Source organism: Hemitrygon akajei, chromosome 11 (genome assembly GCF_048418815.1).
Source record: "Hemitrygon akajei chromosome 11, sHemAka1.3, whole genome shotgun sequence".
In the NCBI taxonomy this organism is placed as follows: domain Eukaryota; kingdom Metazoa; phylum Chordata; class Chondrichthyes; order Myliobatiformes; family Dasyatidae; genus Hemitrygon; species Hemitrygon akajei.
In genome coordinates, this window is record NC_133134.1 from 159,654,452 (window position 1) to 159,668,814 (window position 14,363).

General features: G+C 45.1%; 1 protein-coding gene across 5 annotated transcripts in view; it reads left to right on the plus strand.

Moving 5' to 3' along the window:
• ncoa6 (nuclear receptor coactivator 6) overlaps positions 1 to 14,363 on the plus strand; it is a 79,048-nt gene that overhangs the window by 3,101 nt on the left and 61,584 nt on the right. For 4 of the 5 annotated variants that reach the window (XM_073062058.1, XM_073062061.1, XM_073062062.1 and 1 more), the window contains exons 2-3: positions 10,760 to 10,908; positions 12,627 to 12,887. In XM_073062058.1, the coding sequence (XP_072918159.1) occupies positions 12,665 to 12,887 (223 nt within the window). In that variant the 5' untranslated portion in view covers positions 10,760 to 10,908; positions 12,627 to 12,664. The remainder of the gene's footprint in view (positions 1 to 10,759; positions 10,909 to 12,626; positions 12,888 to 14,363) is intronic. The other variant, XM_073062059.1, reaches the window with a different exon arrangement.

Consider the following 14,363-nt stretch of genomic DNA (forward strand, 5'->3'; position numbering starts at 1 on the left):
AAAGTTGATTATTTAGTGACAATAATACAGATGTTTACTTGTGTAAGCACCCCACTCGTTTGAAATCATGCATTTGTTAAAATGCAGTTTATTTTACTTCGCTACATCTTATACTTTTTTGCTGATGGCTTGAGTAGCGACAGTGAATAATTACAGCAAAAGATGGCTTGCTCTATGTTTACTACAGGTAGATATGAAAGGGGATCTGTTATTTTACTTTGAAGGATGCATGATTGCAGAAGTAGTTGTGTTACCGGAACAATACCTACAGAAAATTTGTTCTTGTTCTGCTTTCCATCTACACTTCTTGTGAAAAGAGCCATGGTTTATTTCAGCAATCAGGTTTTTGAAATGTATCAAATTTGGATACCTTGCACCCATTTCCACACTGCTTAAAATGGCACAATTTTGGTCTTTGAGGTTTATGTTTCCCTGGACAGTTAATTTGGAATTGGTGCAGACCTTTTATGTATGCATTGAAAAGGAGAATAAAGCCACGGCTGTGAGGATCCCTGCAGTACTTGATAACCCTGTGATCTCTGTCTCGGGTGCCAACATTAGGTTGACTTTCAAGAGGATGAACTCTCTCAATTTGGCAGGCCCTGGTGGAGTACCTGGTAGGGCTCTGGAAATCTGTGCCAACCAACAAGTCTGTGTGTTCAAAGACATTTTCAATCTGTTGTTGCTACAGTCAGAGTTTCCCACCTGCTTCAAAAGAGTAACAATTATACCAGTGCTCAAGAAGAGCAGGGAGAGCTGCCTTCATCTATGGTGATGAAGTGCATGGCTACGTTTAACTCTGCCTCATCAAGGACCTACACCACTGCAGTTTGCCTATAACCACAATAGGTCTACGGTAGATGCATTCTTATTGGCTCTTCACAAGGCTTTAGATCACCCGAACAATACAAATACCTATGGCAGGATGCTGTTTATTGATTACAGCTCAGTGTTGAACACGATCATTCCTACAGGTCTGATCAAAAAGCTCCAGAACCTGGGCCTCTGTATCTCCCTTGACAACTGGATCCTCTACTTCTAAACTGTTAGCCACAATGCTGACGATCAACACTGGGCACCTCAGGGATATGAGTTTAGCTCACTGTTCTACTCTCTTGACACCCGTAAGCATGTGGCTCGGTACAACTCAAATGCCATCTGTAAGCTTGCTGACGACACGACTTTTGTTGGCAGAATTTCAGATGATGAAAAGGCATACAAAAGCGAGATATATCAGCTAGTTGAGTGGTGTTGTAGCAATAACATTGCACTCAACATCATTAAAAGCAAAGAACTGATTGCGAACTTCAGAAGGGGTAAGACGAGGGAATACGCAGCAGTTCATAGATAGATCGAAGTGGAAAGGACAAGCAATTTCAAGTTCCCTAGTGTCAGTATCTCTGAGGATCTAACCAGGGCCCAACATATCGATGCAGCTACAATGAAGGCTTGGCAGCAGCTATATTTCATTAGGAGTTTGAGGAGATTTGGTATGAAATCAAAGACGCGTGTAAATTTCAATGGTTGTACCATGGAGAGCATGCTAACTGGTTGCATAACGTCTGTTATTGGGGGGGGGGGGGGGCTACTGTACAGGATCAAAATAAGCTGTAGAGTGTTGAAAACTTAGCTCCATCACGGCACCAGCCTCCATTGTATCCAGGACATCTTCAAGGAGCAATCCCTTAAAAAGGTGGCATCCATCATTAAGGACCCCCGTTACCTAGAACATGCCCTCTTCTCATTGCTACCTTCAGGAAAGAGGTACAGAAGCCTGAAGGCACACAACAATTCTGAAACTGGTGCTTCCCCTCTGCCGTCTGATTTCTGAATGGACATTGACTCACTACCTCACTTTTTTAAAATTTCTGTTTGCACTAATTAAAAAAAATTACTATTGTGTTTTGCATTGTACTGCTGCTGCAAAGGCAACGCATTTCAGTGACATTTGCTGGTGATATTAAACCTGATTCTGATTTTGACAGCACGGGTTAAAGGGCCTATTGTTTTGCTGAAGTGCAGTATCATGTTGGAGGAACTCAGTCTGCCAGGCAGGATCTTTGGAGGAGACCCTTCGTCACTGTTATATGTTCCATGATGTGAATATTTGTTAAAATCTTTGAATTTTATAGAAGTCACAATTTGTTTTCAAAATAACTGTTTTCCACAAGATGTGATGACACCAGTAAGGCCAGTGTTTACTTCCAATCCCATGTTAAGCATGCTTATTAAAAAAAAGCTTTGTTAACATCAATCCAATAGTTTCCTGGTTCCTGTTGTTGATTTATTTCAAATTGCATTACTAATTTGAATTTAATCAGTCTAGCTGCCTCACTGTGACTAATTCAGTCTCTCGATGAGAAGCATATGCCTTCATTTATTCTTCTGGCAGCTTAACCAGGAATGCTAACTTACCGACACAGATGAGTGACCCAGGAGTTGAAATGTGTAAGAACATGCTTTTTTTTGGAAATCACTTGCATTTTTATTTATTTCTGATGAAATGTTCAGGAGCCTGAAGAACCACAGTGTACACAGGTGTCTTCTTTTGATTGACTGTACATGAATTAAATTCAAATTCTTCGTAAATCCTAGCTTGTTGAAGTCGTGAAATAGTTTCATTTTCACTCCCGGCCATTTCTGGCATCTCCAAGCCTGAATGTTTGAAACTGCAAAGCAATTCCAAATTGCCTCAGTGCTTATTTCTCACTAATTATCACTACTTTTTGAATGCAGGCACACACAACTCAGTATTTTAAAACAGTACACTCTAAGTACTGTGTAGTGTCTTAACGGCCACACAAGTACAGGCAACTGTCGCTAGTTAGAAACTGTTCTGCAACAGTGTCTTGTCCCAATTAAGTGGCATAGTGTCCCCAATAAACAAAGGGAATTCCAGCTAGTTTCTTGATCTGTTTTTGCTCTTTAAGAGTTGCCCCAAATAAGTGGTTGCCCTGATTAACAGATGGACAAATTAACTGGAATCCACTGCTTAAAAAAAATATATAGTATAGTTTATGTATTGCGCTATTGCTGAAAAACAACAAATTTCACAGCATAAACATAGGTCAGAATCAGGATTAAATTTGAAGTCCATCTAGACCCTTGAATATATGACATGCCCTAAATATGTCAGCATTAATTCTGTAATGCTCGCTGTCAGACTGAAGTAATCAGTTTCAGCAAAGGCTTGTTTCATCTAAATTGTATGTTGCACTTTAAGTGACAGTTGGGACAGGGATTTTTTTTTAATGCTTTTTACTTAGCTTTATGAGCAGAAGCAGAAAGAATTATTTTACCGAAGAAACACTTTCTGTGTACAGTGGGCCAAGGCTCCATTTTCTTTGCAGTGCCTTATTTCTGGTGGTGAAATGTTTTTGATGTTGAGCATCCTGCAAAATTATATTTTAGCTGAGAGCACCACAAGTATGCTAACAGACAGCTTTTATTGAATTGTGCTTTTATATTTTGGGACACATATTAACTGTTCAAATTATTTGACAAATATGTAGCGCTTTCTTCTTCTTTTTTCAAAACAAATGCGTGACTGGAAGTTGTGTTTAACAGACGGGTGGCTCAGTTGCCGGGCTTTTTCTCTGCTTGTGCTTACGTGGTGAACGTTAGTGTATTTATCTTGAGTCATTGAGGGCAATAGCCTAAATTCTAGGGAGATCCCACTGCAACATTTTAGGTAGGGCAACTCTCCTTTGTCTGGAATGATAGCAATTTGCTTATGTTATTGGAACATGATATACCATTGAACTATAATGAGTAAAAGCAGATTGTTATATACAGTAAGTATTTAGCTATAAAGATTCTTTCATGTCCCTGCATAATTTCCAACAAGATCAACAAGATTTTGTTGTCCATTCACCTGGTCAAAATGAGCATCTTTAGTCCCTTGTTTCTGGGAATGAGATTTGGTTCGATGAGGAAAGAATCTGGATACATTAGGCCAGGGGTGTCAAACTCATTTTAGGTCACGGGCCGGATTGAGCAAAATGCAGCTTCATGCGGGCCGGATCAGTCGGACGCGTGTGAATGCAGCTTTCGTTGCCTCCGTTTTTTCAGCCTGCTCTCATGTGACTCAGTCTCTGCTATAACTACAAAGTGTTACACTTTACAAATTCCGTTTTTTATGAAGAAGACTGCCGAATAAACACTAAAAACCCTGAAAACCTGGTACCTGAATAAACTCAGCATTAGCCATATCATACGCCATAGGCGCTTCGATTACTGGGGCCAGCTTTAATAGTAATTAGATATTATCTCACGGGCCAAAGATAATTCCACCGTGGGCCGGATTTGGCCCGCGGGCCTTGAGTTTGACATATATGCATTAGGCCTTACCATATCCTTCAATCTAGTTAAAAATTGCAAGATACAATGTTGTGTGGGTCGGTGTTGTGGCAGAAATGTCACCGGTCCCGATGAAGCGTCACGGTCCAAAATGTTGACTGTTTACTCTCCGTGGATTCTGCTCAGCTTGCTGAGTTCTTCCAGCATTTTGTGAGAGAATGATCAAGATAGACATCTTAAAAATTCTAGATGTGAAAAGTAGAGATCGGTTGGCCATAGTTTCTAAGTCATTCCAGACTCGAAGTGTTAATTTTTTGGACTGCAAGGATATAAATGTCAGAAACACAAGAGGTTTTGTAGGTGCTGGAAATCCAGAGAAACACACAAAATGCAGAAGGAACTCAACAGGTTAGACAGCATCTATGGAGAGGAATAAATAATAGAGGTTTTGGGCCAAGACTCTTCATCAGTCCTGAAGAAGGGTGTCGGTCCTCTCCATTGATACTGCCTGACCTGAGTTCCTCCAGCATTTATAAGCAACACATATGTCAGTCTCTTAAGCAATATAGAAGGCCACTGCAGTTGCTTTACTGCAAGTAGTGTTGAAACACTTGTACAGGAAGAATATAGCTAATCTATGATGGATGGAATGGTAAAAATCTGTTATAGTGGTTATTCCAAGTTAAATGGGCTGTGTGTTAGCAGTGATGTTCTCAGTGGTGAATAATGAGTCACTTTGAAATCAAAGATGAGGAATGACCAAGTTACAATCTTTTGCCAATTAATTTTAATTAAACTCTGAGAATAATGATTTAAAGAAGAAAAATCTTATTATAATCCAAATTCAGAATCTTGTATGTTGATTTGTTTACTGTTAGAAAAATATCAGTTGGATTACAGGTAGTCTGATTGGAGTTATCAAAGGGAAGCAGTGTTTGACTAACCTACTGGAGTTTTTTTTTGGATCCAATAGCTAGAGTACAGAAAAAAGAATCAGTGGTATATTTGGATTTTTGGCAGATTTCTACTCAAGTCCTATTAAATAGGTTAAAGTCCATGTGAGATTGGGGTAATCTGTTTATAATTTGGTTGTCAGGAATGGTGGCAGGTGATGACTATTGGGGTTTGGGTCCTAGTTAATTGACAACCACCTCATAATAGGTTATGAGGAGGATAAAAATGAAATTCCAACAGTCTTGAAAATTTGAGTGAAGTCACTGAAACTTTGCTAAAAGCTACTAAGTCTGAGAAAGCTGAGTATATTGATTTATCTTCTGTGAATATTTTAACATGCAAGCAAATGTTGGTGCCATGATGTGCAGTGGTTAGTGCAAAGCTGTTACGACTCGGGGCGTTCTAGAGTTCAGAGTTCAATTCTGGCGGCATTCTATGAGGAGTCTCTGTACATCCTTCCTGTAGAATGTGTGTGTTTTCTTTGAATTCTCTGGTTTCATTTCATAGTCCAAAGATGTACTGGAGGGTAATTGGTCATTGTAAATTGTCCCATGATTAGATTATAGTTAATTAGGGTTGCGTGGTTGGGGCAGTGTGGCACAAAGGGCCTACTCCATGCTGAATCACTAAATAAATTCGCTGCTGCTTCGGCCACTTCCCAGCGCACTCAAACTGGCTCACAAAGTGGTGCGTGCCGGCATTGAGGCCGGTCCCAAAGAGGGCGCCAAGCCTGCTTCACCAGCAAGGGGAAAAGCCCGCGTGCAGGACGGGACTGTGAATACGCGCCCCCTACAGCATTCCCGCCCAGGGAGGGCGGGATCAGGAAGGCTTTAAAGTGAGGCTGCGAAGTTTGAATAAACCTCTTTGCAACAGCAGCTCACCGACTACGTGTCATTATTTCAGCACTGCGTGTAGCACACCGCTACAATTGGTGACCCCGATGGCCCAAATGATATTTAGACCGGAGATGAACGACGTCGCATCTGTTCATGCAGTTTTGTTAAAACTGCCAAGCTTCTGGACGCTGCGACCTCACCTATGGTTCCAGCAAGCAGAAGCCCAATTCCACATTCGGCAGATAACCTCGGAGGCCACACGTTACTACTACGTGGTGAGCTCCCTCGACCAGTAGACAGCCGCCCAGGTTGAGGAGTTCATACAGTCGCCCCCAGAGGACGGCAAATACACAGAATTTAAAGCCTTGCTCATAAGGACTTTTGGACTCTCACTGCGCGAGCGAGCTGCCCGCTTACTGCATCAGGATGGTTTGGGGGGCAGGCCACCATCGGCTTTGATGAACGAGATGCTGTCCCTGGCCGGAGGTCACAAGCCCTGCCTCATGTTTGAGCAGGCGTTCCTGGAGCAGCTGCCCGAGGGCATATGCCTGCTGCTGTCCGACGCAGATTTCAGCGACCCCCGGAAGGTGGCGGCCTGGGTGGACGCGCTGTGGAAAGCCAAGAAGGAGAGTGGGGCGTCTGTCGCACAGATCACCAGGCCACGCTCCCAGCAGCAAACCAGACCAGGCCCGGCTGCAGAGCCCGCTAAGCCCAGAGGCAGAGGTGAGGAGACCAATGAACAATGGTGCTTTTACCACCAGCGGTGGGGCGCAGAAGCCACGGCGGATGGCCATAGGGATAGCCTCCTATATGTCTCGGACAAGCAGTCGGGATGCCGCTTTTTGGTCGACACCGGAGCCGAGATCAGCGTCTTACCTCCGACGAGTTACGACACCCGCAACAGAGAACCGGGTCCCACCCTGAGTGCCGCGAACGGCAGCACAGTAAGGACCTACGGCACCCGTATGATGTGGCTACAGTTTGGCTCCAGCCGGTTCACGTGGGACTTCACACTGGCCGCCGTAGCCCAACCATTCCTGGGAGCAGATATTTTGCGAGCTCACAGCCTACTGGTCAACCTGCCAAGGAAGAGACTGGACCACGTCGAGACCTTTCAACTGTTCTCCCTGGGTGAAGCCCAGTTGCCAGCCCCACACCTAGACTCCATCATGCTGTCTGACAACAACTTCACCAGAGTCCTGGTGGATTTCCCATCGGTTCTGGCACCGCAGTTCATGGCAGCCATGCCCAGACACAGCGTACAGCACCACATCCCGACACAAGGACCACCCCTCCACAGCCGTGCTCGAAGGCTTCCCCCGGACAAGCTCCGACTGGCGAAGGAGGAGTTCAAGAGGATGGAGGAATTGGGGATCATACGGCGGTCCGACAGCCCATGGGCCTCCCCCCTGCACATGGTGCCCAAAGCAATGGGGGCTGGAGACCATGCAGCGACTACCGCAGGCTGAACGAGGCTACAACACCGGACCGCTACCCTGTGCCGCACATTCAAGACTTTGCAGCAAACCTGCATGGCGCACGGATCTTCTCCAAGGTAGACCTCGTCCGGAGATACCATCAAATCCCGATGCATCCGGACGACGTCCCCAAAACGGCACTCATCACCCCGTTCGGCCTTTTTGAGTTCCTCCGCATGCCATTCGGCCTAAAGAATGCCGCACAGACGTTCCAGCAGTTAATGGACACGGTGGGATGCGACCTGGACTTCACTTTCATCTATTTGGACGACATCCTCATAGCCAGCAGCAGTCGTCAGGAGCATCTGTCCCACCTCCATCAGCTCTCCGCCCGACTGAGTAAATACGGCCTGACAATCAACCCGGCCAAATGCCAATTCTGGCTCGACACCATCGACTTCCTGGGCCACAGGATTGCTAAAGACGGGGCAACCCCTCTGCCCGCCAAGGTAGACGCGCTCCGCCATTTCCCCCGACCCATCACAATCAAAGGCCTTCAGGAATTCATGCGTATGGTGAATTTCTACCACCGCTTCCTCCCTTCAGCTGCCCGAATCATATGCCCCCTGTTCGCCCTGATGTTGGGTAAGGGCAAGTACACTACCTGGGACGAGGAGTCTGCCGCCACTTTCATTAAAACCAAAGAAGCCTTGGCAAACGCCGCGATGCTAGTGCACCCCAGAACGGACGTCCCTACCGCCCTCACAGTGGACACCTCTAACACGGCAGTCGGTGGAGTGCTGGAACAACTCATTGAGGGTTGCTGGCACCCGAGCTCAAATACAGTGCTTTCGACCGGGAGCTGTTGGCGCTATACCTGGCAATCCGGCATTTCAGGTACTTCTTAGAAGGTAGGCCCTTCATCGCGTTCACGGACCACAAACCTCTTACCTTTGCGTTCACGAAAGCATCTGACCCCTGGTCATCCCGCCAGCAGCGACATCTGTCCTACATCTCCGAATACACGACGGATGTCTGGCATGTCTCGGGAAAGGACAATGTCGTGGTGGACGCCCACTCCCGCCCTAACATCCAAGCCCTGTCCCAGGGGGTAGACTATGAAGCGCTGGCGGAGGCGCAGCAGGCAGACGACGAGATCCCTAGTTACAGGACTGCAGTCTCCGGTTTGCAGCTCCAGGACCTCCCCGTAGGCCCAGGTGAGAGGATCTTACTCTGTGACGTTACCACCGGCCAACCCTGCCCTGGCGGCGGCGCGTTTTCAACTCCATTCACAATTTAGCGCACTCCTCCATCAGGTCAACCGTCCGGATGGTAGCCAACAGGTTTGTTTGGCACGGACTCCGCAAGCAGGTCAGTGAACGGGCCAGAACGTGCATGCAGTGCCAAACAGCCAAGGTGCAGCGGTACACCAAAGCCCTGCCGCAGCAGTTCCACCCCACCCGCCGGCGTTTCGACCACATTCATGTGGATATCGTGGGGCCCCTGCCAGTGTCACGAGGAGCGTGGCACCTCCTGACTATCGTGGACTGGTTCACAAGATGGCCAGAGGTGATCCCACTCACCGACACCACCTCCGAATCTTGCGCTCGAGCACTGATTGCAACCAGGGTATCTCACTTTGGTGTACCGGCCCGCATTACCTCCAACAGAAGTGCCCAGTTCACATCCAGCCTGTGGTCAGCTATGGCCAGCCTTTTGGGGACACAGCTGCATCACACAACTGCCTACCACCCACAGTCGAACGGACTAGTGGAGCGTTTCCACCGTCACCTGAAGTCGGCTCTTATGGCCCGCCTCAAAGGGCCTAACTGGGTGGACGAGCTTCCCTGGGTCCTGCTCGGAATCCGCACGGCGCCCAAAGAGGATCTGCACACCTCGTTGGCCAAGTTGGTGTACGGCGCACCCCTGCTCGTCCCAGGAGAGTTCATACCAGCCCCAAGGGGGCAAGAGGAAGAACCCACAGCAGTCCTGGGCAGACTACGTGAGAGGCTCGGTAACTTGGCCCCCATACCCACTTCACAGCACGGACAGAGCTCGACCTGCGTACCCAAAGACCTGCAAAACTGTAAGTTCGTTTTTGTACGATGGGGCGGAGATCGGGCACCGCTACAGCGGCCCTACGAGGGACATTGGGGGGGAAAGAGGAGGTTTTCACAGTGGACCGACTCAAACCGGCCCATGTGGACTTGGCGCAGCCAGTCGAGATTCAGGCACCCCGCGGCGCAGAGGCAGACCTCCCAAACAGAGTGTGACCCAGACTGAGGACATTGGGGGGTGTATCGCCGGTTCTGGGGGGAGTTTATGTGGTGACCCACTTCCCAGTGCACTCGAACCGGCTCATAAAGTGGCGCGTGCCGGCATTGAGGCAGGTCCCAAAGAGGGCGCCAAGCCTGCTTCACCAGCAAGGGGAAAAGCCCGCGCGCGGGACCGGACTGTGAATATGTGCCCCCTACAGCATTCCCGCCCGGGGAGGGCGGGAACAGGAAGGCTTTAAAGCGAGGCCGCGAAGTTTGAATAAACCTCTTTGCAACTGCAGCTCACCGACTACTTGTCGTTATTTCAGCGCTGCGTGTAGCACACCGCTACAAAACCATATAAAATCCTGAGATTCATTTTCTTGTAGGCATTCTCAGTAAATACAAAGAAAAGACAATGGAATCAATGAAACATTGTACACAACAAAGGCAAGCAACTAATAGGCAAAAGACAATAAAAAAGCAACAAAACAATAAATAAATAAACAATAAGTAGCAAGACCATGAGTTGTAGGGTCCTTGAAAGTGAATGTATAGATTGCCGAATCAGTTCAATGTTCGGGTGAGTGAAGTTATTCCTCTGGTTCAAGACACTGATGGTTGAGGGGAAATAATGGTTTATGAATCTGATGGTGTGGGACTTAAGGACTGACTTTTTCCATTAGTTAGTCTGGTAATGTTCTACTTTGGGAATTCACTTTTTTAAATGTGGGATTGGCACAGTATTTTGATTTGTACGTTTTCATCACTTAATTTTAAGTCCAAGGGCAAAAATATACACGCTGAGATAAGAAGTGCTGCGGTTGGAAGTAATTTCTGTTTCTTTATATTAAAAAATGCTCAGGAGTCATTTGAAGGACTAACTTTAGGTGCATCACTCTGCACCTGTCATTGACAACTTATGGGATCTTGAAAATTTTGTTCACTGCTGGTCCAACTTTTCATCATTTGGAATATGTTGTTCTATCTTTTTTAGATCTTCACATTTCCCTGCATCGACATACATTTGCTGGTTTTGCCCACTCAATTTTAATCTCCTTGAAATCTAATGCGACCTTGCCTGTGTCATCTGCAAACTTGGATATGTGGCCTTCTATCCTGTCATCTAAATGATTTATAAATATGGTAAGTTGTTACAGCCATAATATCTGTAAAACCTCACAATTCACTTCCTACCCCTCATCCGTAATCAGACTCTGTCAATAATTTATCTTCAGTCAATAAATTGAACTGCGGTCTAATTGATTAATGTGATTTTGCTCTGTATTTGGACATGGACTTTGCTAAATGTATAATGAGTTGGATCATGCTAGTTTTTAGCCACCAGTTCTGTAGGGAACCACCAGGTAGCTGTAGTGCATCTCAGTCCTGTCCAAAATGTCTACATCCTAATACTGTTCTATCGCATGCTAGAAGTATAGTTGTACACTCAGTTGCCACTTTATTAGGTACAAGGGGTACATAATAAAGTGGCCAGTGACTCTGTAATCTTGGCCCTCTGCTGCTGTAGCCCATCCACCTCAACGTTCAACGTTTTGTGTGTTCAGAGATGCTCTTCTCCACACCACTTTGTAACATGTTACTTGAGTTACTGTCACCTTCCTATCAGCTTGAACCAGTCCGGCCATTCTCCTCTGACCTCTCTCATTAACAAAGCGTTTGCGTTCACAAAACTGCAGTTCACCGGATGGTTTTTGTCTCCTCACATCATTCTCTGTAAACTCTAGAGATTGTTGTGCGTGAAGATCCCAGGAGATCAGCATTTTCTGAGGTACTCAAACCACCCTGTTTGGCACCAACAATCATTCCATGGTTTAAGTAATTTCTTCCCTCGATGCGATGTTTGGTCTGAACATCTAAACTCTTGACCATGTCTGCATGCTTTTATGCATAGAGTTGCTGCCACATGATTGATTAGATATTTGATAGGTGTACAGGTGTATCTCATAAAACGCCTGATCGCCTCTTCACTGCTGGAATTGTAACCTGAGTTCAGCATCCATTCCTGGGTTGTACTGAGGTGAGCAGCAGAATTAATTTTGTTTCTGGCCACACAGCTTTAGCTGGGTCTAGCTGATGGAGCAAACACTACCTAATTCATTTGAACCAGGTCATCAATTTTTGTTAAAAAGGGGAGGTGTTTTTAATTGAAGTTTTTAATAATACCTGGAGTATAGTGGTGGCCAGAAGTCCCAAGTGTAGACCTCAGAATATTGCTTGGACCTCCAGAGCAATGGGAGAAATGTGGTTCTGAGGATCCAGCAAGATGTGGGTGAGATAATGGTCAAATATGATATTGTGTAATTAAATGTAGAGTTGAAATTCAAGTAGAGATGTTTAAAGAATATTGTAATTGTTTTTAAATTATTATTGTAATATTTGGTTGATAACCCTGATATGAGTAACATTAATACTTAAATGTTCTGAATAACAATGTCAGAAAAATTATTTTGAAAAGGTTTTAATGCCCTTGGGCAGCTGTGATGATTGCTCAATGTATCTTCAAACCTCCTATTTTAGACGAGAAAATCTGCAGATGCTGGAAATCCAAGCAACACACAAAATGCTGGAGGAACTGAGCAGGCCAAGCAACATCTATGGAAAAGAATACAGTCGATATTTCAGGCTGAGACCTTTCATCAGGACTCGGACCCTTCCTGCTGAAGGGTCTCAGCCCGAAACGTCGACTGTATTCTTTTCAATAGATGCTGACTGGCCTGCTGAGTTCCTCCAGCATTGTGTGTGTTGCTCTATTTTAGGATTGTCCTAACATGTGAACCATATGAATTTGAACTACCCCTAAGGTGTTTATTGTGCATTAACTGTTCTAATTTTGTCAACAGCTTCTATGGCTCACCATCTGGCCTCAATCTGAAACAAAATGGATTCAGATGACCTACCTAATGTAGAAGACATGTTTGGCTCCATGTGGTCTACACCCACTGAGGAAATGAACCTGGAGCCAGATAAAGGTCAGCTGGATCTGGAAGTCGGGGAGGATGACTTCACAGTACGGATCGCTTTCAAGGGGAACATGAAGGATGTTGACTTTGCAAATAAACTAGATCTGATCATTAATAACATGCCATGCCTTCTGAAAATGGGTAAGAATTCCATCCAAAAATGTCGCCTTTCTTTCAGATCAAAATAGCCTATTTTCACTGTTATTTGTGTAAGACAATAACATCAACTAACATCACCTAATTTCTGTAAAGTTAGTTTCTATGCAATGTTTATCATTTCTAATGGTGGCAGTCACAATATTTGCTCATTTTTCATGTGATCATAAGACAAACCGGAATTAAGCCATTCGGCCCTTTGAGTCTGCTCCTTCATTCAGTCTTGGCTCAAGTATTTTCTCTCTCAACACCATTCTCCTACCTTCTCCGAATAGCCTTTGATGACCTCCCTAATTAAGAACATATCAACCTCTGCTTTAAATATGCCCAATGATTTGGCTTCCAAGAGAAGTTTGAATCAATATGTATTCTGAAATAATTCCTTGTGGGAGCAACAGATGGGGCTTCTTTAACTCTTCATGTTCCTGTTGGTTTTTTGAAAATTTTCTATTGTGAGTCCTGGCAGATGGGTCTCATCAGCTGTGGTTGGCAGCTCATCCAGGAGAAGAGAAATGATCTCAAACCTCCACTGCCTAGCAGCTATACCCAATCATGGGAAAGACTTTGGGAGTAAACCCAGAGGAAAAATCTGGAGCTAGTATCCCAAGGGAAACCTTTAGCAGCTTCTAGAGTAGTTTACATGGTCGGCACAACATCGTAGGCTGGAGGGCCTGTGAAGTGCTGTTAATGTTCTACGGCAGGCCTGTGTTGAGTTCAATGTTGAGTAGCATCTCTACTGGCGCCAAACTATCAGACTCTGCCATTCCTTTGGATTCATCAGCTGCATGAAGGGGGCAAGCCTGCTATGTGGACAACTTCTTGTTCTCCACATTGTACTGCCCTAGCTTGAGTTCTGGCTTGAGACAGCTAGATGCAACAGCCATGGTCAACCTCAACCAACAGAGGGCCTGTCTAGTGTGAAACTCTTAAGTTACTGGCTTTTATAAAGCTGCTCTTTCCTGGAACTCCAGGAATATGTGACTTGCATTATCTTGATTTGAGCAAAAATCTGACAAGCAGTTTCTTAACATACCAGCCCATGAAATCCCTAATGTATCTCTATAGAACACAGTTGGAAGATAATATGACATGAGATATTATACCATTGTGGCATAATAATATAACACTTACCGTAGATTCCGGACTACAGAGCGCACCTGATTAAAAGCCGCTGGCTCTAATTTTAGAAATAAAATCAATTTTTTAATTGTAAAGGCCGCACCGGATTTTCGGCCGCAGGTGTCCCACGTTGTAATATGAGATATTTACACAGAAAGATATTACACGTGAGGATTTTTTTAACTTTTAATTAAATCCATATGGTAACAAAAACAAATACATATTGCAAATGCTTTTTTTCGAACCGTGCCCGTAACGCGGCTATTTTTAAATATACGTTGCGTATACTTCTTTACTGAACAACATTCCAATATCTCCTAACGACTGGTAAAAAATATATAT